This window comes from Camellia sinensis, chromosome 3 (assembly GCF_055761805.1).
Source record: "Camellia sinensis isolate YWXY chromosome 3, ASM5576180v1, whole genome shotgun sequence".
Classification (NCBI taxonomy): Eukaryota; Viridiplantae; Streptophyta; class Magnoliopsida; order Ericales; family Theaceae; genus Camellia; species Camellia sinensis.
In genome coordinates, this window is record NC_138963.1 from 32,610,609 (window position 1) to 32,633,227 (window position 22,619).

Below are 22,619 nucleotides of genomic sequence, written 5' to 3' on the forward strand. Positions count from 1 at the left end.
CTTGAACTCTCTCAACACAAAGAACCAAATAAGCAAAGGAATGATACAGACACTCCCTCACTCAACTGAATATACACAACACACACTCACTCCTTGAGCACAATACACATGCACACACATGCAAAACTCACACACACACACACACACACACAAGGGTTTTAATCCCCTACACTCAACGCAAAATGCCCAACTCAGATTTCTCAATACACCCACGCAGATTTCTCAACACACACCTACTAAAGGATTTTAATCCTCTACACCCAACATTACAGAATGCCTCAGCACATAATACACTTAATCACATCTTGGATCATGAATAGGAGTAGATTAGGCATAAATCATGCATCGTCTTAATTAAACATAAGTAACCTTCATTAATCAAGGTTAACACATGACTCAATTAATCCAAAATAGTTCCAATTAAGGCTCAATTTAATCACATGCGATTTTACTGAACTGAATCAATTTTTTAACAAAACTTCTCATATAGTTCCATATATGCTAGTTAGTCAATCCATGAACTCAAATTCGGTTTCTAAAAGCATTTAGGCTAACAATTTCAGATTTAAAGTAGAAATCATGATAAAAAAATTTCAAATTAGATAGATATGCACAAATTACTACAAAGCACATATCACAATAATAACACATAATTTCATTCTAAACACTTAGTTAGCATTCTTAATTACGAATTAGTAGTTATTTACGAATCGGGGTCGTTACAATAGGAGTAGAGGTAAATTTTCTGCACTTTATTTTATGCACTTCCTTTTCGAAGCATAGGAATAGAGATAAATTAATGGTTAGTTTGATTGTTCACTCAATTACCCCGATTGTTCACTCAATCATCTTTCTCCGTCTCCCCTCTTCTTTTTTTAATTTTTTTTCTCTATACTTGGCAATTTTGAAATCCTCCTCTTTGATACAAAAGAACTGTCAATACAATCGTTTGATAATTGGCTTGAATTTAATATGTAAGGATTTTTTAATCCTTACTGGTACGCTCGCATTTATAATATTTTCCTTCATAAGAAAAATAAAATAACAATATGTCAAATTGTTGTCATGTTAAATTATTGCCTCTCTTGCAGTCTTCCTTACAGTGTTAAACTTTCTATGTTGTTAGGCTTGTGTATCTCAACACTCATTGTCCTTTTTTTTTTTTTTTTTTCGATTGTACCTTTGTTTGTCCTTGAAGGCACCAAATCTATGTCATGTTTGTTGTATTCTCTCCATATATGTGTCTCTAGGCTTCTATGATTTTGTGATTAATTAATTAAAGGATAAATTACAATTTTCACCTTCAAATTCTAACCAAAATTTCTCTAGCTCTTTCTTTTAATTGTAACAATTATGTCTTTAGACTTCAAGGCATGTTTCAATTTGGTTATCTTGCCACTTATTGTTACAAATTTAAATGAAATGTGCTTATGTTGGTGTCATGTAAACACATTTTAGGGGCATTAGAGAAAAAATTTATGACAAATTACACTTTTTATCTTCAAACTTTCAATCAAATTCCACTTAGTTTCTCACATTTGAACTTCTACTCAAATTGCCAAGGATGAAATAGCAGGAAGTAGGGAGGTAAGAAAAATCGAAAAAATCTATAAAACTGATTGAACCGGACCAAACCGGCTATATTTGGTCTGTTTTTTAATAAGAACCGATCTGTGTGGTTTTTAAATTTGATTTTTTTGGATTTTCGGTTCAGTATTGGTTTAAGCACTTTGTACACCGATTTAAACCGAAACTGACCGCTTCAACATATATTGTATTTATAATATATATATATATATAATCTAATAATATAATGATATTAATAAGTATAATAAATTATTAACCTTATCTTTTTTATAACCTGAGTTTGTAATTTCTTATTATATATAATCTTAATTCTATCTCATTATTCTTGAATAGCGTTTGGTAACGTTTACATTTTTTATTTATGTTTACAAAAATTTTATAAAGTGGTTTTGTTTATTTTTAGAAAAACATAAATTACAAACGCGTTTGGTTTGAACAAAATATTTGAAAATTTTTAAAAACATAAACTAAAAAATATGTTTGTTCAAGCCTAAAATATTTATATTTATTTTTTATTATTTATGACAATGGGATCATACACATTATAATTGGAAAAAAAATTAATTGAAAAAAAATAATTAATTGAAAAAAAATAATTGAAAAAAAAGTATCTGAAAAAAAAAATTCATTGAAAAAAAAATTTGTTAGTTAAATTTTTAAATTTTTGTTTAAAAACCAACGTAAACTCATTTTTTGAGTTTACGTTTTTTCCTCAAATTTACAAACTGAGACAATCATTTATAAACTAAAAAAATTATCAAACAATTTTTTATGGCAATTTTTAAAATTTTTGTAAATATAAACTGAAAACGAAATGGTTACCAAACATGCTAGTATTTTCAAACTTTTTTTTGTTTCTATTTTTGTTAATTTATGAATTGAAAGTATGTATTAAATGAATGGATTGGATATGTTTAAAATGGTAAATAAATAACTAATTTAATATTTTTATATAGATTAATGATTATATTTAAAAGTGACTCGAGTTTGAAGAATCTTAAACCAATTAAATCACACCAAACCGAACTTAGTTCGGTTTCAGTGCAGTTTGATGGGAGAATCGGTCTGTATCGGTATTCAAAATAATAAAACCGACATTATCAGTTTGGTATAATTTTTTACCTAAATACAGACCATACCGAACTGATTACATCCCTAGCAGGAAGGCCATATTCAAACACGAACTGAAATCGGAGAACATAATTGTTGTAATTAGAAGATGAGAATTCAAAATGAAATTCAAATAAAAGTGGGGTAAATTATATTAGTAGTCCTTAAATTTTGCCTATTATGTTATTTTAGTCCCTATAATTTTAACTAGTTCAATTGTAACATTTAATTTTAAATTTTGTGTCAATTTAGTTCAATTAACAACGCCGATTAAGATTTTTAAAGGAATATGATCATTGAGTTGATTAAAGTTAATTTACTGAGTCGAACAAGTTTACAACTTCGGTTACACTTTCGTTTTACTTTTAATTCTAGTAAAATGCAAGTTCAATTTAGGATTTTAAATCTCAATTTTCAAGCACGCATCTTTTGAAAAGATAGAGGCTCTGTTTGTTTCAACATAAAATAGTTTTTAAAAAAAATATTTTTCTTATTTTCTGACATTTATTATTAAAAAAATAAAAATAACAGAAAATAAATTTATTTAGATAAAAAAATGTTTTACACTTGTGAAAGGTGAAAAATAGTTTTCAGACTAATGTCTTACCATTGTACCACTCCACCGCAACTACTACCACCAATTCAACCGCCCCACTACCACCACCTCTGCTACCATCCTACCTCCATCACCATCACTAGTACAATTACTAGCACATTAATTTTAATGTCACAATTAAATATAGTAAAACAATTTCTGATGTAAAATATTTTTTATCAAAACAAAGGGAATGTGCACATTTGAAATGTGTTGACACCATAAATAAATAACTTTATTATTAGTTATTATTTTATAATTGCAGGATACGTGTTACTTTTCTACTCATTTGAAGGTTATGAGAAGTTATAAATCATTAAACACATGTGAAAAGATGATGGAGAATGTGGACGATCATGGAGCATAATATGGAAAACATGGAGCATGAATTGGAGGTTAAAGGAAGTTATTGAGACATAGAGATGAAGTGGGAGATCATGGAGTGTGAAGTGTGGGAGATGGAAAAATATGGTAGTTATTAGATAGTTTTTTCCTATAAATATTTGCCTATAAATAGCCATTCATGGCTATATTGTAAGGAGTCAGAATTCAAATCAAAGATAATTGATTTTTTTTTTCTTGTCATTTATATTTCCTGCACTTAATTTTATACACTTTATTTTCGATGCATAGAAGTAGAGGTAAATTTTCTACACTTTATTTTATGCACTTTCTTTTCGACGCACAGAAGTAGAGGTAAATTAATGGTTAATTTGATTGTTCACTCAATCATCTTTCTCTGTCTCCCTCCTCTTTCTTTTAATTTTTTTTTTCTACACTTGACAATTTTGAAGTCCTCATTGAGACAAAAAAATCGTCAATACAATAATTTAATAATTGACTTAAATTTAATATGTAATAATTTTTATATTCTTACTAACACACTCATATTTATAATACAACAAAATGTCAAATTGTTGTCGTGTTAAATTATTGCCTCTCTTGCAGTCTCCCTCACTGTGCGTCAAACTTTCTATGTTGTGAGGCTTGTGTATCTTAACACTCAATTGTCCCTTTTTTTCTTTTCTTTTTTTTTTTTTTTTTTTTTGTGTGTGTCTTTGTTAAGGAAAAATTACTCATAAATCCTATTTTACTAAATGTTACACTAATTAGTCCTGAATGTTTTTTATTGAACCATTTAGTCCTGTTTTTTTTGGTATAATATTGTTATTAATTGTATTATATATCATGTTTACCTTTTTGTCCTTTTCTTGTTTTTGGTTTTGGGTTATCAGCGTGTTTGTTTATTAAGGATATACTGTAACATTCCTTTTTATTAGGAGCGAATTTCGTGGAAGGGGTGGACTCGTATGGAAGTGTAGGATGTTTCAGTTATTGTGTTCTTCCTGACGACGCTGGGTTTGGGTCTATGGTGGTTCGTTTCTTGGTGGTTTTTTGGTTCTTAGAGTTTTTTTCCCCTCTGACGTTCGTCCAGGTTTGCTGATGTTACTCTCTGTTTTTTATGTTTCTGATGGATTTTCTGATGGTGTTTTGGGGTGTTTTGTTGGAGTATTGTATGTACGATGTTTGTTTGTCGTTTAATGTTGTGTAATATGCTTCATTATTGTTGTTTCGCGCATTCCCGTTTCCGCGTTTTGTGTAACGGTGTTTCGATTTTTTTTTGGGGGGTATTTGCAGGGGATTTGTTTTATTGTGCAGTGTATTTTCGGTTTGGAATTATTGATGGCATGTATGGAGGGTGTGTCCGTGGGGGTGTGTTATTGTAACTTCCTTTCATCAAGTAGAACAGTTCGGTTTGGTGTATTTGGGGGAACTGTTGTTTTCGTAATGTATGTTTTGATGTTGGTTTGTGGGTCACATGTTTGGCCGATGTTGCGATCGCGTGTGTTTTTCAGAATTTCCGTCGTCATGTTAATCTTGTTTTTGTTAATTTTATTAGCATACACTTATGCAGTTTTACAACATATGACTGTTCAATTTGTTGCCTCAAATCCATGCCGGTACGGAGCAGAAGTTTTTTTTCTTCGGAGTGAACTGTGATGTTACACCCGCGTGTGTGTTTTTGTGAGAATTTCCGTCGTATTGTTATTCTTGGCGTTAGCATACACTTATGCAGTGTTACAACATATGTCTGTGGAATTTGTTGCACCAAATCCATGCCGATACGGAGCACAAGTTATTTTGCTTCGTAGTGAACTGTGATGTATCTGTTATATTTGTCTACGTGGGTACATACATATTCAATTTTGTACGTTCAAATTCATTTGCGGGTTTTGCTACTTTTCGTATTTGTTACCAATTTTAGGTTGCCGGTATTTAGGTTCTTAATTTCCAAAAGTTAATGTGATAATTTGTTAAGTTTATGGTTGAGTTAGAATTGATGTTGTAGCGAAGAGGGTTGTTTTCTGGGTGGTGGGCTGTTATTGTGAATGGGGGGGTGGTACGTTAATGTAAATGTGTGTTTAATTTTTTCTTGGTATAATGTGTATGTTGTTGCAGGTGGTTTTTTATATTTATGGAGTTTGCAGTGTTGTTGTTATGTACGTTCGGTCAGACCAACGCTGTGTTACGCATGCATCAAGCATTCACTTTCAAACAATTAATTGATGTTGTTTGCGACAAGTTTGATATCATGGAGCGGGAATTGGTTTGTTTATTGTTTTATATTCCAGGATATAATAAGTTTAAGGTTGATTCTGACGATGACTTTCGAAACATGTTATTACTTGCAAAGTCTTTCGGGCTTCAACATATTGACGCGATAATTGAAGTTCGGGATCATGGGTCTGCTACTCAACGTGGTCTTCCAGTGTCACATGATGGTGGGGAGTGTGAGATCGTGGATATGCAGACGGCCGATATGGAAGACCAAACGGATTTGTTGGCGACATATTGTCCTCATCGAACGAAGACGTATTTGTCTGCTGGGTGGGCATTCGGCATCACGCATGTCGGCCAAATTTTCCCAGGTGGTGCACATGAATTCCGAACCGTATTGTGCAAGTACGCAGTGGAATGTGGGTTTCAGTTCAAGTATGTCAAAAACGACGCCGTACGTGTTACTGCAATATGCAAATTTGTAACGTCAACTGCGTGCGGGTGGTTGGTTCACGCACGGGTGTCTCCTTCGAATGGTGTTATGTGTTTGAAGAGATTTATTAGTGTACATTCCTGTAGGGCTGCTGTACGAACATACCGTAATCCACGAACTGGGTCAGATTTGGTGTCCGATGTGATCGCAGGACGTGTGCGTGAACAACCACTAACACGGCCGACGGATGTGGTATTTGACATGAAGGATTGTTATGGTCTGGATATTAGTTATCGGGTTGCATGGTTAGGGGTGGAAAAAGCAAGGAACGAAGTATTTGGCGACCACGCTATGTCGTTCGACCAACTTAGGTGGTATAGCGACGCTGTTATGGAAAACAATCCACATAGCTACATTAATTTGGATTTCGATCAGCAAACAGGGAGGTTTGTGAGGTATTTCATAGCTTTCCGTGCATGCATAGACGAGTTCAATGGTTTCCGTCCACTTCTATTTTTGGATGGTACATTTTTGAAGGGAAGGTTCAAAGGGACGTTGCTCGCTGCCACCGCCAAGGATGGAAACCAAGGTATGGATGACAATTTTGTAATGGTTATTAGAACTATCTCCCGAACTATGTTACACAATGCTCTGTCACCATACCATGTTACTTACGGTTTTACATATTGTATAATTTTATATTGCATTTTGTAGCAACAACTTGACTTACGTAGGATGTACTCACATGATGTTATGCAGGTTTATTCCCCGTCGCGTTTGCTATTGTCGATTCTGAAAACTCATCAAATTGGGAATGGTTTTTGCGTCATTTGGCCCAAGTTGTAGACGGAGGTCGGAATTTAACTTTTGTGTCTGACCGTAATTTGGGTTTAATACAATCAATGCCCGTTGTCTTCCCCGCGGCGCACCCTGCATTTTGTTTGTTACATCTTCAGATGAATCTTCGTGACCGGATGAAATATGTTAACGCTGATCAGAAAGTTGGCCTAATGAGGAAGTTACGAGATTGTGCTTATGCACCTACAGTAACGTCATTCAATCACAAAGTTGAAATTTTAAAAGAATGCAGCCCAGTAGTGGTTGGTAATTTCTTGAAAGACCTGCATCCCCAACATTGGGCCAACGCGTACTTTAGGTATTTTTATATTTACATATTCGTGTCTCCCCCTAGTCTGTGTATAACTTATTGAAGGGCATGTACATCAGTAATTGCTTACCTTGTACAGGGGTCGCCGATACGGTGAGATGTGGTCTAACGCCGCAGAGTCGTTCAACAACTGGATCCGGGAAGCTCGCCACCTGCCCATTACTCAATTGGTGGATGCAATATGGGGAAAGATCATGGAAAAAATGTCAAAGCGTAAAGTAAAATCTAGCAACTGGGTTGGAGAACTTTGTCCGAAAATGGAAAAGCGTTTGATGTCTGAGTTTCAAGATAGCAGGCACTGGATTGTTAGTCAGTCGGATGATAACATTTTTGAGGTTCGGTCCCAGCCATCAGTGTTAGTTAACCTTGCCAATCGTTCTTGTTCTTGTTTTCAATGGCAACTAAATGGTTTCCCATGTCCCCACGCAATTGTTGCTTTTCGGAATACGGGTAAGAATGTCTACGATTACATTGAACCGTTTTTTCATGCGGTGAAGTATCGGGAAGCATATGAAGGGTCGATTCACCCAATTCCCACCGTGGCCAAACCCAATTTCACACCATCAGATTATCTCATTGCACCACCCGTTTACAAACGTCCTCCTGGAAGGCCCAAGCGGAAAAGAATTCCATCAAAGGGCGAGGTTGTTCAACACATTAGGTGTGGTCGATGTCGCAAAATGGGCCATCATAACAGGAAAACATGCAAGGAAGCCATGTAGCACGCTTCTTGTCCACTTTATGTTATTTGAGAACGTTGATGAAATATTTGGTTGACATTATTAAATAATTACGTTAACTGTCTCAGAACTTTACCGTATTACTCTACAATAATGGAAGCTTATCCACAGTTCAATTATTTTTTACATTTACCTCATCTTACTATAACACAACTGTAGTGACTTGTTATAATAAGGTTAATAGTTAATTAACCTGTACTTCTGGCCAAAAAAATGTCTCTCAGAATGTTCAATTTGTGTTGAATCATGAAAATTTTCAATGCCACTTAGAGTAAACCCATACATCAGATTTACCCACTTCGAATTTTATTAAGTGACTTACTTTGACGTCAACGTTTGACACCAAATATTCCTGTTAGAAAGTACATGTCGTACATGTGTGACAATTACATCGACCATGTGTGCGAAGAAAGTCAATTTTTTCCCAACCCAAAACACTGGTCTACCGTTGACATTCACACATCCACATTCTAAAACAAACCAAATTACCAAATTCATCAAACACCTACAAATAAATTAACATATGCGTGTCAACAACATCACAATGACAATTGAATTATTATCAATCACCACCGGACCTGCTGTCCACAGTTCAACAGTTAACCATACGTACTTCGACCAATTCCATGTCTGCCCAACACAACACAATGGTCCACCTACAACGTTGCTATTTCAGCATTGCGCAATAAAACAAAATGTACAACCCTTTCGAAACATCACCTCGAGCAACTTAACTTAATTAAAAACACACGCTCTGCCGACATTATTATCGTCAAATACTATTGAAAGTAAGTCTGTCATCACATTTACATGTCCAATGCTACACTGATGTAACTTTGAACCGAAACCAAAAAAAATAAACCAACATCAACAACAATACAACCACAACAATCCACACAACAACCAACAAATTGTACATTCAAAAAAATATAAACGACATTACGTTCCAATCACATTCCTACAGTGTAGCCATCAACACAAACTACACAAAACATTTGACCCCGAGCAAATGTGTAAATTATGTACCGTTGCGACATTTGTTTAAAAATAGCAAGTCACTATGCACGCGGTAAAGCAATCACACACAATTTAAGTAGTGTAAACTACTGAACATCGTGTCATTTGTTAAAAAAAAAACGAGTGACAATGTACGCGACAAAGCAAACAAACAATATCAAAGTACCATACTCCAAGACAGCCGAACCAAAACAAATTAATCTTTCAACGACGTTCACCAAAAATATAATCAACCATCAAAATGTACATTCAGGATTCATTTTGCAATTCCAAAAATTTCTAGGCTGACAGCGTTGTCATTTTCCTTCAACGTATTTTACTGCGAAGCCCTCCGCCTGAGTCGTTCAAGAACATCTTGACCATTGCTGCTCGTAACTCTGTTGGCGTTGTTTCCTCCATCGTGGCGCCTATGTTGCAACCATGCACGTACTGCCTGATGATGTAGCAGACCAATATTGCACAATCTGATCTGCAACCAGTCAACCAACCATATCAACGTCCTCGTGACTGTAACAAGTTAAATTATTTTTCAAGGAAAAAAAAACAATAACACATTACCACCACACTGGAACAACTTACGTTTCCGGGCTCTGTTGTGGACAATCAATCACTGAAACAAGGGGTCTGTCAAAGTCTGGCATTCTAACACTACTGGGTGCCAACCGTGGCCAGACAAATTTTGTATAATAATCGTCAACCCACTGTTTCTACAAAATCAATTCAATTATATGTCATTTTCGTGTCATACAGGTTTACATCATACTAACTACAATTCATAACAAATGTTTTCCTGTAAAAAATGCACATGCTTTACGGAATGGCAGTAACTTTCCCTCAGAAATTACTACGTATGGTAAAAACAATTATGCTATTCACAAGCTTACCACTCTCAGCGATTCATTGTAATGTTCATCACGTATTCCTCGCCTCGATTTTAACGAATTGTAATGTTTCCACGACCCGCTCACCGTGTCATGCACCATTACAGTCCAGTGTTTGGCATGGTACACCGGGTAATGTGTGTATCTGTGCCCTTTTGCAGCTTTAATTTGCACATTCAAATATTTCCCTCGTGACATTGCATTCGGATTCCTCATAAAATCCTGTTTCATTACGGCCGGCGTTCCAACAATATCAGGGATCTTGGGAAAAAAAAATGCACTTCACAATATGGGTGTTGTTCGAAAGTATTCGTCTACGTACGAAAAAATACATGCAATAGACTTACCGAGCATACGCTGCTAAAGACATACGAACTGTCCCCAGCGTCTTGTCCGTCAATACCTTTTCCCTGCAATTCCATCAACATTGCTGCGTACGCGTCGATGACCTACACCAGCCAGCAATGATGTTATTTGTATCACGCAAACATTTTTATACCTGAAACTCATGTTCGGCGTATGTGTAGAACATAATTTCCAATGTGTTAACACTATACTTACGTTCCCTTGAATAGAAGAGCTCTGCACTAGGTCACGGATATCATTGAACAAAACTTGTATACCGCTTTCACCTCCATCCCATATTACAGCTCTGTAAACAACATGACATCATTACCAAATGTACAAAATTACAAACTTTAGCTCACACAGTTACGTAGGAATGAAATCATATTCATATTGGTTACCCGTCGCCGTCAAATGTGTACACTCTTTTTAATAGCATAATTTCATCTTCATCAAGCATGTTCCACACATCATGTTTTTTGCTCATTCCAAAACCTTGCCATGTTTTATTTCCAACTTCAACATCCTCAACATCATATATTACTTCAGCACCAACAGCTTCGCGATTACCCATTTTCCATTTCTGTTTCCCACGACCACCTAAACTAGGGTAATCGTAGTCAGTTAATCGAAATTCACTTCGTGCCTTGCTCTTAACTCTCCTCACCAACGATGTCATGTCTGGGCTAGGTCTGATGTCTTCCAACCTGTCAATCCTGTTCATCGTAACGCTATCAATGTTGACAAGGGTGTCCTCTTGTTCAGTGACAACAACATTCTCAATGTCACAATCCGACAATGAGGTATCCCATTTTCTATTGACTAACTGTTCATCACCCAATTTACCAGCCCACACCATGTCTGTAACATCATCTGTGGTGGCAGGCATGATATCCGCCGGTTCTTTGTTTTTCTCCTTACAAACTGTCTGCGTTACTTCATGAACCTCACACTCATCCACATGGTCTTCCAAAACTGTTATCCTCGCTTCTAGCTTTTGAACTTGTGTCGTCAGCCTCAAAATTTCAGCATCCTTCGCAGCAATCACACTATCATAGCCGATGAACAGGTTGGTGGCCTGTGCACCTACTAATCTCTCCATTGCCGCAACTTTAACATCCGCATCACGCAAACGGTCGGACTTCACACAAACTTCCATCTCCAATTCATTAATTCTTTGCATAGCCTTTCCTAATTGTTCGGCTGCGTCATTGGTGTCTTCACAAACGGAGCCCCCAGGTTGTGTGCTTGCCAGTTCTAGTAGATCAGGAAAGAAAACCGGGCATGATCTGTCATCTGCCATTTGATTAGTATTATCAGTGCCCGTACCGTATGGCGTTGTGATTCGACTTTCTTCATTCTTCTAGGCGTTCGGCCATTCAACCTCACCACCATTGGGTGAATCTGGCTGCCAACAATTTAAAATGGGATCACCAACGTTAACTGCAACATTAGGAGCATTAGCAGACAACGCATGCCACGTACTAACCGGATCCACTACCAACACTTTCCCTCCCCCTTCTACACTTCCTTCTCCATCCGCCAATTTCTCAACAAAATACCTTTCGAGGACAGTCCCAGACAGTTTGTTAGGATTAACCTGCGCGCGTGGAAAAAAAAATGGAACATCTGTTAAGTACAAACCAACCAAACGAATATCACATGACAACATTAACTTCAATGTCATACCTCAAAAGAACCCTCCACCGATAATTCCACGCTTTTCAGTTTACCAATTAATTTTCCAAGGTCCCACCGACAAAACCGTGGTGCAACGTTCGGTCTAGTTGGCTGTGTAATGTCCGTGTGCTCGCAAATCAGAAACTGCAAATAAAACAACAATGCCAAATGGTTAAGCACAACATCAACTACTCGTAGTCAATCAAACAGTTCATGTTTTCAGAAGCTAAATGGTTTTTCTGGGTTTTACATCATAATCTTACCAGCAACGCTACGACACAACCGGTGACCCGTTCTGGCCTGCTGTGCGACTCATTCAACGAACAGACCAGCGAGTTTCGGATTGTTGCAGTCTAATCATACAACCGTATAGTTTGCAAGTTATCGATAACCCGCACAAACGCCCAACCAATGGACTCACCTGTTGTTGGGAAAAATAAGTTGGCACATATGTAAAGGCACATCAGCTTTGCAACATCTTCTTCGTCTCGCTCAGTCTTCCCCCGCATTGCCACTGCGAGCGCATCCTTGATTACCTTCGACGAAATCCTGCTGACGTTAGGACATCTTCTTTGTATAAAATCTGCTGGTCCTTTACCAACATGCGACAAATCTAACTTCTCCCTCCCACATTGCAAACCAAATAATAAACGGATGTCACTATTTCGGATTGGTAGCCCTATGCCCCCGATGTAAAATTTCTCGTCAATAGGGTTATATGTCTGAATCACACGGCACACCGTCGCATCACACTTTTTATATGCAGCCGGATCCAATTTATGCACTCGGATTGCGTCAATCATGAGCCAGAACGGGATTTTGTGTAACTGCTTTACATGACGATCGTTGAAATCAAATTCTAACACGGTTTTTATAACGCCGGCAATGTTAGACCGGTACATTACCTTCTTCATGTCGACAAAAGCTCTTCTTGTAGGACGTTTACCGGTCCTGCTTGTCTTGAATGGCAATTTTGACTGCTTCCTCGCAGCTAATCGGGTTGACATTTGTACAGAAGCTCGTGACTGTGGAGATCTGCATTTTGCCTTGCGTTCTGCACGCTGCCGGCTACAACTACCTGCACAAGATTAACATTACTAACTTTGCACCATCAAATAACCCTGACTCACAGTAACCATAGAAAATGAAAATTCACAAACATACAACGATACCTTTCATAATACAAAATTAATACAATCAACTAGCAGAACTAATTTCCAATTACGTTTGACATAGCAAGAATACAAGATTTGTTAGGATTTTATTTCGTAACCCAACTGCCTACCAACTCCTATGTCATATCGCATTACCACGTCACCACATCCCACATACATCATTCTGGGACCCCCCATTTAATTCTACAACCCAATGTAATTCAATTAATTTTGAAATTTATAATAACAGTGACAGAAGGTTTGGTCCATCACCTACAATGTAAACACACAATTGGCTGGGAAAGATTAGGTGAGGGACATACTGGTACAATGTTTCCCCAACCCAACACACTGGTCCACCGTTAACATTGCCACTTCACTACTGTAACACAAACCAATTTACCCATTTCACCAAACAACTACAAACAAATTAAATTATTCGGGTGAACAACACTAGAATGGGTTATAACTTATTATGAATCTCCACCGGAGCTCTAACCACAGTTCAATACTGCACATTACGTACTATTACCAATGCGATGTCTGCCCAACAAAACATAATGTCCCACCTACAACATTGCCATTACAACATTGGGACAAAAAATATATTCGGGCGTTCCCGAACATCACTTCGACTAACTTCGCCAACAATTCCGTGGGACCACGTACAATAACATCAAACAAAACGACAAGATGTATACAACATCACACCGTAAGTTACATACCTGTCGCCATTTGTTTCCGAGGGGATTAACAGCGCCAAAGCTCTATTTCTGTCGCATTCTACGCCAACGACGGTTCTTGACGAAGTTCCCACGCAAACTGTGATGTTGCGAACACCGTATTTCCACGATTTCGATTTTGAACAAACTAGGGTTTCACTCGACAATCAAATGTCAAACCAGGAAATCACAACAACAACCCAAATCTGAATAACTACTCTCTGTAATCTCGGATTCGGAATCGCTTCAACATCGGCAACACGGTCCCACTCCACAAACTACCTCCCAAATTCACTCACACTACAACGTTTGGATGTTGCCCTCTTTGGTAAATTCAACAAAAAATAATGCCCCTTATTTACCCCTTCCTTCAACACACGTATTCCACAACGCAGGGGCTACAACGTCTTTAACATTGGAATGGGACCTATTAGTGTTTTAAAATAAACATAGGACTAAATGGTGTAACATTTACTAACTTAGGACTTATTGGTGTTTTGCCCCTTTGTTAATCCTTTTTTTTCTTTTTTCTTTTTTCGATTGTACCTTTGTTTGTCCTTGAATGCACCAAATCTATGTCATGTTTGTTGTATTCTCTCAATATATGTGTCTCCATGCTTCTATGTTTTTGTGATTAATTAACTAAAGGATAAATTACAATTTTCACCTTCAAATTTTAACCAAAACTTCTCTAGTTCTTTCTTTTGATTGTAACAATTATATCTTTAGACTTCAAGTCGAGTTTCAATTTGGTTATCTTGCCACTTATTGTTACAAATTTAAATGAAATGTGCTTATGTTGGTGTCATGTAAACACATTTCAGGGACATTAGAGAAAAAATTTATGACAAATTACACTTTTTATCTTCAAACTTTCAATCAAATTCCATTTGATTTCTCACATTTGAACTTCTACTCAAATTTCCAAGGATGAGATAGCAGGGAGTAGGGATGTAAGAAAAATTGAAAAAATCGACCAAACCGATTGAATCAGACCAAATCGGCTATATTTGGTCTATTTTTTAACACGAATCGATATGTGCGGTTTTTAAATTTGATTTTTTTCAATTTTCGGTTCGGTATTAGTTTAAGCACCTTGTACACCGATCTAAACTGAAACCGACCGTTTCAACATATATTGTATTTATGATATATATATATATATATATAATCTAATAATATAATGATATTAATAAGTGTAATAAATTATTAACCTTATCATCTTTATAACCTAAGTTTGTAAACTCTTATTATATATAATCTTAATTCTAACTCAATATTCTTGAAACCTTAGTATTTTCAAACTTTTTTTTGTTTTTCTTTTTGTTAATTTAGGAATTGAAAGTATGTATTAAATGGATGGATTGGATATATTTGAAATGGTAGACAAATAACTAATTTAACGTTTTTATATAGATTAATGATTATATTTAAAAGTGACTCAAGTTTGAAAAATCATAAACCGATTACACTGCACCAAACCGAACAGTTTCAATCGGTACGGTTTGATGAGAGAAGCGGTCTGTATCAGTATTCAAAATAATAAAACCGACATTATCGGTACGGTATACTTTTTACCTAAATCCCAACCATACCGAACCGAGTACATCCCTCGCAAGAAGGCCATATTCAAACACGAACTGAAATCGGAGGACATAATTGTTGTAATTAGAAGATGAGAAATCAAAATGAAATTCAAATAAAAGTGGGGTAAATTATATTAGTAGTCCTTAAATTTTGCCTATTATGTTATTTTAGTCCCTATAATTTTAACTAGTTCAATTTTAACATTTAATTTTAGATTTTGTGTTAATTTAGTCCAATTAATGACGCCGATTAAGATTTTTTGAAGGAATGTGATCATTGGATTGATTAAAGTTAACTCACTGAGGCCTCGTTTGGGAACCCTCCCGTTTAGCTAAAAAGTCAAAAAGTTACTAAAAAAGCAAAAAAGTCAACAACCCATACCAAAAAGTCAAAAATTCTATTTTCTCTCTACTTTTTGTACATCTTTTCGTAAAAAGACAAAAATTCATCCCAAACATACTAATTTTTTTTAGCTCATATTTTAGTCAAATAGCCAAAAAATTATTAAATTAGCATGTTCCCAAACGAGACCTGAGTTGAATAAGTTTACAACTTTAGTTACGTCTTTCTTTTTACTTTTAGTTCTAGTAAAATGAAGTTCAATTTAGGATTTTAAATCTCAAACTTTTATAAGCAAATTACACGGATAGTTTCTATATTTTTATTGGGTCTGGATTGTCTGCAGTTTAGATCTAGGACAGTCCGGTCTAATTCGGCCCATTGGGCCTATTTTTGGGCTCTTTTTCGATAATTCGAACCGTTCATATTTTAGGGTCTGTTGAGTATAATATCCCTATAAAAAATCACATCAATTAGATAATTGATACTATGTATTCGAATCACTTTTATTTAAAAAAATTGGACGGTCATAAAAAAGTGATCCGAATACATAGTATCATATATCTGATCGACGTGATTTTTTACAAGGATAATATACCTAACAAATTCTAAAATGAGAACGGTATGAATTATCAAAAAAAGGTCCAAAAATAGACCCAATGAGCTGGATTAGACCCTCCAGACTACAGTAGACTGGAAGCAAGCCACTGTCATTTTTATTCATGTGTCATTTTGGTTACTATAAAGGGGACATACTAAAATTATAGCAACCAAAATGAGGAGAATAAAAATATAGGAACTATCATATAATTTACCCATAAAAGTTTGAGCTGCAAAATCCTAAATTGAACTTGCATTTTACTAGAATTAAAACTAAAAAGAAAGATGCAAAAAGCAATGTTGATCCTAGTTAGATAGCATTTTCCCTCAATTTACAAATTAAAAGGCTCTCTCCCTCTCTCCAAACACACCCACAAAAATGAATTTATTAGTGAATATAGAGTGGATTGGGTGGCCCATATCATTTAGGTAGCGAGCTAATGTGGAATTGGATTAGAGCAAATGACTAAAATATGATAGAGTTACCTGAGTGGCCACCACAGTGGGCACAAACCAACTCAAACCTGTGTTATTGATGAACTAATAATCTGTACGATATAGTGTACGGATCTCCTTACAAACCACACTGAAAACACATCATCATCATCATATTTTTTTTGCAGAGGCAACCTTCATTTATTGGTCATTACATAAAACATAAAAATAAAAACAAAAACAAACATAATAATAATCTGACTTGTCCTTGCAGAGGTTTCCTTGAATCCATTTCGGAGAAGTTGTGCAGTGCAGTAAGCATGCATAGCGGAGCCCAAAAATACACCAAGAGTCTGAAAAAGTGTTGAAATGCCAAAGGATCGAAGTTGCCCTGTATAGAAAGAAACCGCCTTTTATTAAGGCGATTGGTTCCACGGTGTCATCAGAAGATGAAAAAAACACACAAATCCAAAGACACCGCCATGAACTGACCACCAAACCTTAGACCTTGTCGACCTAACCTGCCACCGTTGCCAGCGATACGTGGTGGCCGGAGAGAGAGAAAGCCTTGGCATCACATTTTGAAGGGGGTGGTGCAGTGTTAAAAGGGGGTGATGAAGAGGGTTGGCTTGGATGTTTATGAGGATTGGGGTGTTGTGAACTTGGTGGGCATGATAGCAATATAAGAGTGAGGTGACTTGAGTAAGTAGTGTGTGGACACTTTTGGTTAAAGTAAGAAGGAAAAAAAGGGATTGGAAAAAGTGTGAAATGGGAGGGGTTGCAAGGTAGCATCTTCCAAAGGATATGCCATTGGGTAGTTGGCACCTCCACTGCTCCCACCACATCTATGTCAAGATCCTCTTTCATTTCTCCCCTTTTTGGCCTTTGGATTTTCTACTCCCCCCATGCTACAAGTCTTCCTTGTTTATTAATTCTTAAAAATTTGGAAAATTTACAATTCAGTGGTTGATTCAAAAAATAACATATATAGAGATCTTTATAACTTGAATTATTAATGTTTATAAAATTTATCATTGATTTGTAATTATTTTTTAAAAAATTACTCCAAGTGTAATTTCCCCTCGAAATTTTTAGGTCTTATGCATTAAGTTGTTATAACCATTCTACTAATATCATCAAAATTAATAAACTTTACAATTTTTTTCCACCAACAAACTTCATTGGTGAAAATTGTTATTATTATATTACTCTGGTGGATATCGTTTCTAATATCAAAGCTTCATCATTACTACTACGATATCTGTAAGAAAATCTTATGAAGTATCTTTTTTAGGATTTAAAAAAAAATGATATTCACACATAATTTTCATGTAAAATTTAAGACAATAATAACGTGACAATAACATTCTTACAATTATAAATCAAAGTGATGGGTATTTTGATTTTCAATGAACAAATAAGATATATCATTCTGTATGAATTTTTTTTATATAATTTTTGTTTGTATAGCATTCATTATCGTTGACTTTTATCTTGCGACTAGCAAATTAAAATCTTCTCTAGTTTAGCCTGCTATAATTTTTACAAAAGCTAAAATTTGACAACTCTCAAAAATTCATCTTTAATGATTTGTCAAAATTTGGCATATCTTCACATTTTTCATGTGGAGTCCACAAACGGCAATTCATTTAGTATTTTGTGAAAAAAATAAAATAAATGACATTTAGACGGTGTATCAAGATTGATAAATTATAATATTTTAACATTGTAACATGTCAAAATTTAATTTTGACATTATTATTTTGACATCAAAGATGCTTACGTCACAAAGATTAAGCAACTAGTAAGCCTCTATCAATGGGCAATATAGATATCATCCATTGAATTTCATTTTTTATCAACATGACTATTAAAAAAATGCGATTACTTTTGTTAGTTGTGAACCTAATCTACATCCAGAACAACAATCAGCTAAGCTATCAACCGCTGTGAAAATCACACATCAAGATTTTTTTATTTTTTATTATTTTGGGGGGGGGGGTTGTGACACTACTCCTTGAGTGGGCCCCTTGTGCTGGGACGGCCAGATCAACAATATTAAAATAATTATATTTCTTTTAATTATAATTTATTTGTCATCTTATATATCAATAATTTAAATTTTATAATTACCCTTGAAATTAATGTTTCATGGTTTTCGTTAGATTTGTTAACTAGTCAATTAGATTATATTATAAAAAAAAAAATTTGAACAGTTTAAAAATTAAATTAAAACAAATATATTTTCAAGATTGAAGTGAGAATTAACCCATATTTAAAGGAAGTGAAGTTTTATTTAGTTTTTTATAATACAAAAAAATAAAATAAAATAAAAAGATAGCATTCAAAGTTCTACCCTGTTTGATTTAGTGAGTTCCAACATTCATATTTGTTATCAATACAATGTTAACATATTGTTGACACTAAAAATTATATATTTTCTGTCGATTGTATGTAACAAATGCAGGGAATTGGTCCAGCGGATGCTAGGTTTAAAGACCACGAGTTTCCACAAGTTTACAAGTGAAAAGCGAGTGAAGATGAAGCCTAGAATATAGAGTAAGTGACAGAAAGGAAATAATCAAAGAGACAGACGTGGCAGTTGCAGTTTTCCTGTCGATTCGTCTAGTAATGAAGTGGAATGTGGCCAAACATGGCCCAGGCGTCAAGCCATAAAATTAGCATGCAAGGCATACAGGATACGTGTCATGTTTCCTAGAAGGAGAATAAAACTACAACAGATAAGCAGTTACTGGCAGTTGCAGAGATTATGGGCATTGAAGTGAAAGTAGCTGGCTATATGATGGGACACATAGCAGCACAGCAGCAGTAAAGTTTGAAGACCGTCAATATAAATGCTGGGAATTCGAAGTTAGAATGATCTTCAAACAAATTTACAACCCTTATAGCATTAGGAGTAACTTAACTTAGTTAGTTCTTACTTTGGAATAGTCTATCTGTAGTTCAGTTTCTGTAACTAAGAATTCCCTGTCGATTGTCATGTACAATGAACTGAAAGTTTAATTTTACTGATTAAATTCCAAGTTTGTTTGTTCAACAATTGATTTTCAGTTTATTCCTCCTTGTTTCTTCGCATTACAGCCTCCAAAGAAGTCCTTAAATCTGTCAAGGCATAGGACGTTCAGACCACAATTGCTTGATTTGTTGTTGTTTATAAAAGTTTGGCTTTTCTGTCGAATCACCCCTGTCGATTTGGCCCATACTAGAGAGCGATAAAATAATATGTATTGTATTGAATAAATTATATTGAATAATTGTCCTATACAATAGAAAGCCTGTATATATAGGCTGAGAAAGAGTATAGAGTATCCTATTAGAAATCTAACTATGAGAAAGAATATTCTATAAGAGACCTAACTACGGCAATACCTAATATATCTAAGAAATCAATACCTAATATATGTAGGAATATATATCATATAAGTTAACTTATTAGGACCTACACGTAAGTACCCCTATACATTAACATCTCTCCTCAAACTCAAGGAGGATAAATATCCTGAGTTTACAGAGAGAAACTAAAACATAAAATAAAACTAAATAAAATAAAAGGTAAATAGATTGCAAAATCCGAACATGAGCGCAAGGGCGCTTGAAATAGATCAGAAACCGGAACTAATGTCGGGAGACAATTTATGGTCGTGTCAGACCATTGTAGGAACTGGCTAAAACTAATGCCAAGACAATTTAAGATCGTGCCGGACTGATATAGAAACTGGTTGGAACTAATGCCGAGAGATAGTTTATGGTCGTGTCGGACCATTATAGGAACTGGCTAGAACTAATGCCAAGACAATTTAAGGTCGTGCCAGACCGATATAGAAACTGGCTGGAACTAATGCCGAGAGACAGTTTATGGTCGTGTCAGACCATTGTAGGAACTGACTGAAACTAATGCTAGGACAATTTAAAGGGGTCATGCCGAACCGATGTAGGAGCTAACCGGAATCAATGTCGGGACAATTTACGGGGTCATGCCGGACCGTTATAGAGATTGGATGTTGAACTAGCAAGCGTGGCATACATATAACTTATAATGTAGTCTGAACGATGATGACAACAGATAACTAAGTGTGCCAGGAGATGGGTTGGATGGTGTGCTAGGGGGCAAGTTTGGTGGTGCGCCAAGAGAGGGCGGCTTAGATTGTGCGCCAGAGGAAGTGGCTTGGGTTGTGCGCTAGAGAGAGACGGCTTGGGTTGTGCGAGAGAGAGTGCTGGATGGTGTGCTAGGGGGCAAGTTTGGTGGTGCGCCAAGAGAGGGCGGCTTAGATTGTGTGCTAGAGGAAGTGGCTTGGGTTGTGCGCTAGAGAGAGACGGCTTGGGTTGTGTGAGAGAGAGTGCGACTTGGATTGTGCACCAAGGGAGGTAGCTTAAGTGGTTTGCATGGTGTATAACCATGTTCACCATGATATAGGTTTAATACCCCCTTCAAACTCAAATAGGTTTGAAGATAGAAACTAATTGGAGGTTGAAGCAGAGGGAAAAATAGAATGGAGAGAAAAAAAAATGCATTGTGAGTAAAAAAAAAAAAAATGATAGAGATGTTTGGTGTAGGAATAAACCAGAGATCACCACGAAGCGATACTGAAAGGAAAACATGACAGCGGAATAGGTTGAGGTCCAACGGGCGACCAAGGCAAGGCTGCCACTCGCCGGTGAAGCAAAATTATTAGGTACTCTGATACCATGTTAGAATAGTAAAGTGAGATGAAATAATATGTATTGTATTGAATAATTGTCCTATACAATAGAAGGCTTGTATATATAGACTGAGAAAAAGTATCCTATTAGAAATCTAATTATGAGAAAGAGTGTCGTATAAAACACCTAACTATGGCAATACCTAATATATCTAAGAAATCAATACCTAATATATGTAAGAATATATACCATATATACATTAACACCTTAGTTCAACCAAAATAAAGTGTTACTAATATACATATACTTTTGTTGATTATTACCTATGACTGTTCAACAACAGTGTTGTTGCTATTTGATGTCATGCGTTACAAATTTCAGCAAATCTCATCTTAAATTTACGTAATCCGACTCCGATTTTCTCTTTATCCACACAAATAATTTAGTAATTTTGAAGTAAATTCTAAAATGAGCCGTAAATTAACATCCCAAACTAGTATTATGCCTCAATATGGTAGTTTCATTATGACCCAAAACTGATTTTGGAATTACATCCCAAACTAGTATTTTGTTGTATGCCCCAAAATAATTTTGGCTTGAACCAAAGTGGTGAAAGAGAGGTGCGTACCGGATTCAAATAAGTAATAATTTTTTTTCTAAATTGTATCCAAACTTTTGTTATAAGGAAACACAATTTTTTTTCCTTCTTTCAACCAAATACAGGGGGATTTTTTTATTTTAAAAAGTATAACTTTCACTTTATATATATATACCATAAATATATTGTTTGCACATTTTATCATAAATTGACATAATACATTAAAAATATTAACTTTATCAAAAAAAATAGCAACATTCTTACTATGCGCCTTTTTAAGTGCCCAAATCACAGATTTTTAATCTACGACTATTTAATTATTCTGCTTTTTGTAGTCACAAACAAGTTGACAACATAAAGCACTAATCAACTATTAATTGTAGAAAATTATAAAGAAGAAGAAAGAT

General features: G+C 35.5%; 2 protein-coding genes across 2 annotated transcripts in view; one reads left to right on the forward strand and one right to left on the reverse strand.

The window, feature by feature from the left end:
- The first annotated feature begins 3,648 nt into the window (after window positions 1-3,648).
- On the forward strand, window positions 3,649-8,174 carry LOC114277948 (uncharacterized). Its single transcript, XM_082917926.1, has 5 exons — window positions 3,649-3,697; window positions 4,573-4,690; window positions 5,753-6,873; window positions 7,044-7,440; window positions 7,532-8,174. Exons 1-5 carry the CDS (start codon window positions 3,649-3,651, stop codon window positions 8,172-8,174), a joined length of 2,328 nt encoding a protein of 775 aa, XP_082774052.1.
- An 8,806-nt stretch (window positions 8,175-16,980) lies between these two features.
- Window positions 16,981-22,619, reverse strand: part of LOC114306941 (uncharacterized) — a 49,704-nt gene continuing 44,065 nt past the window's right edge. The window contains exon 9 of the mRNA XM_028252273.2: window positions 16,981-17,343. The gene's annotated coding sequence lies outside the window, so the exon portion shown is untranslated. The remainder of the gene's footprint in view (window positions 17,344-22,619) is intronic.

Bases quoted from the DNA above. Each gene is read 5' to 3' on its own strand.
- LOC114277948 (XM_082917926.1), top strand. From the start codon at position 3,649: ATGGAGCATAATATGGAAAACATGGAGCATGAATTGGAGGTTAAAGGA. The intron at 3,698-4,572 runs GTTATTGAGACA...CCTTTTTATTAG, and splicing joins TGAATTGGAGGTTAAAGGAA to GAGCGAATTTCGTGGAAGGG. The intron at 7,441-7,531 runs GTATTTTTATAT...TACCTTGTACAG, and splicing joins TGGGCCAACGCGTACTTTAG to GGGTCGCCGATACGGTGAGA.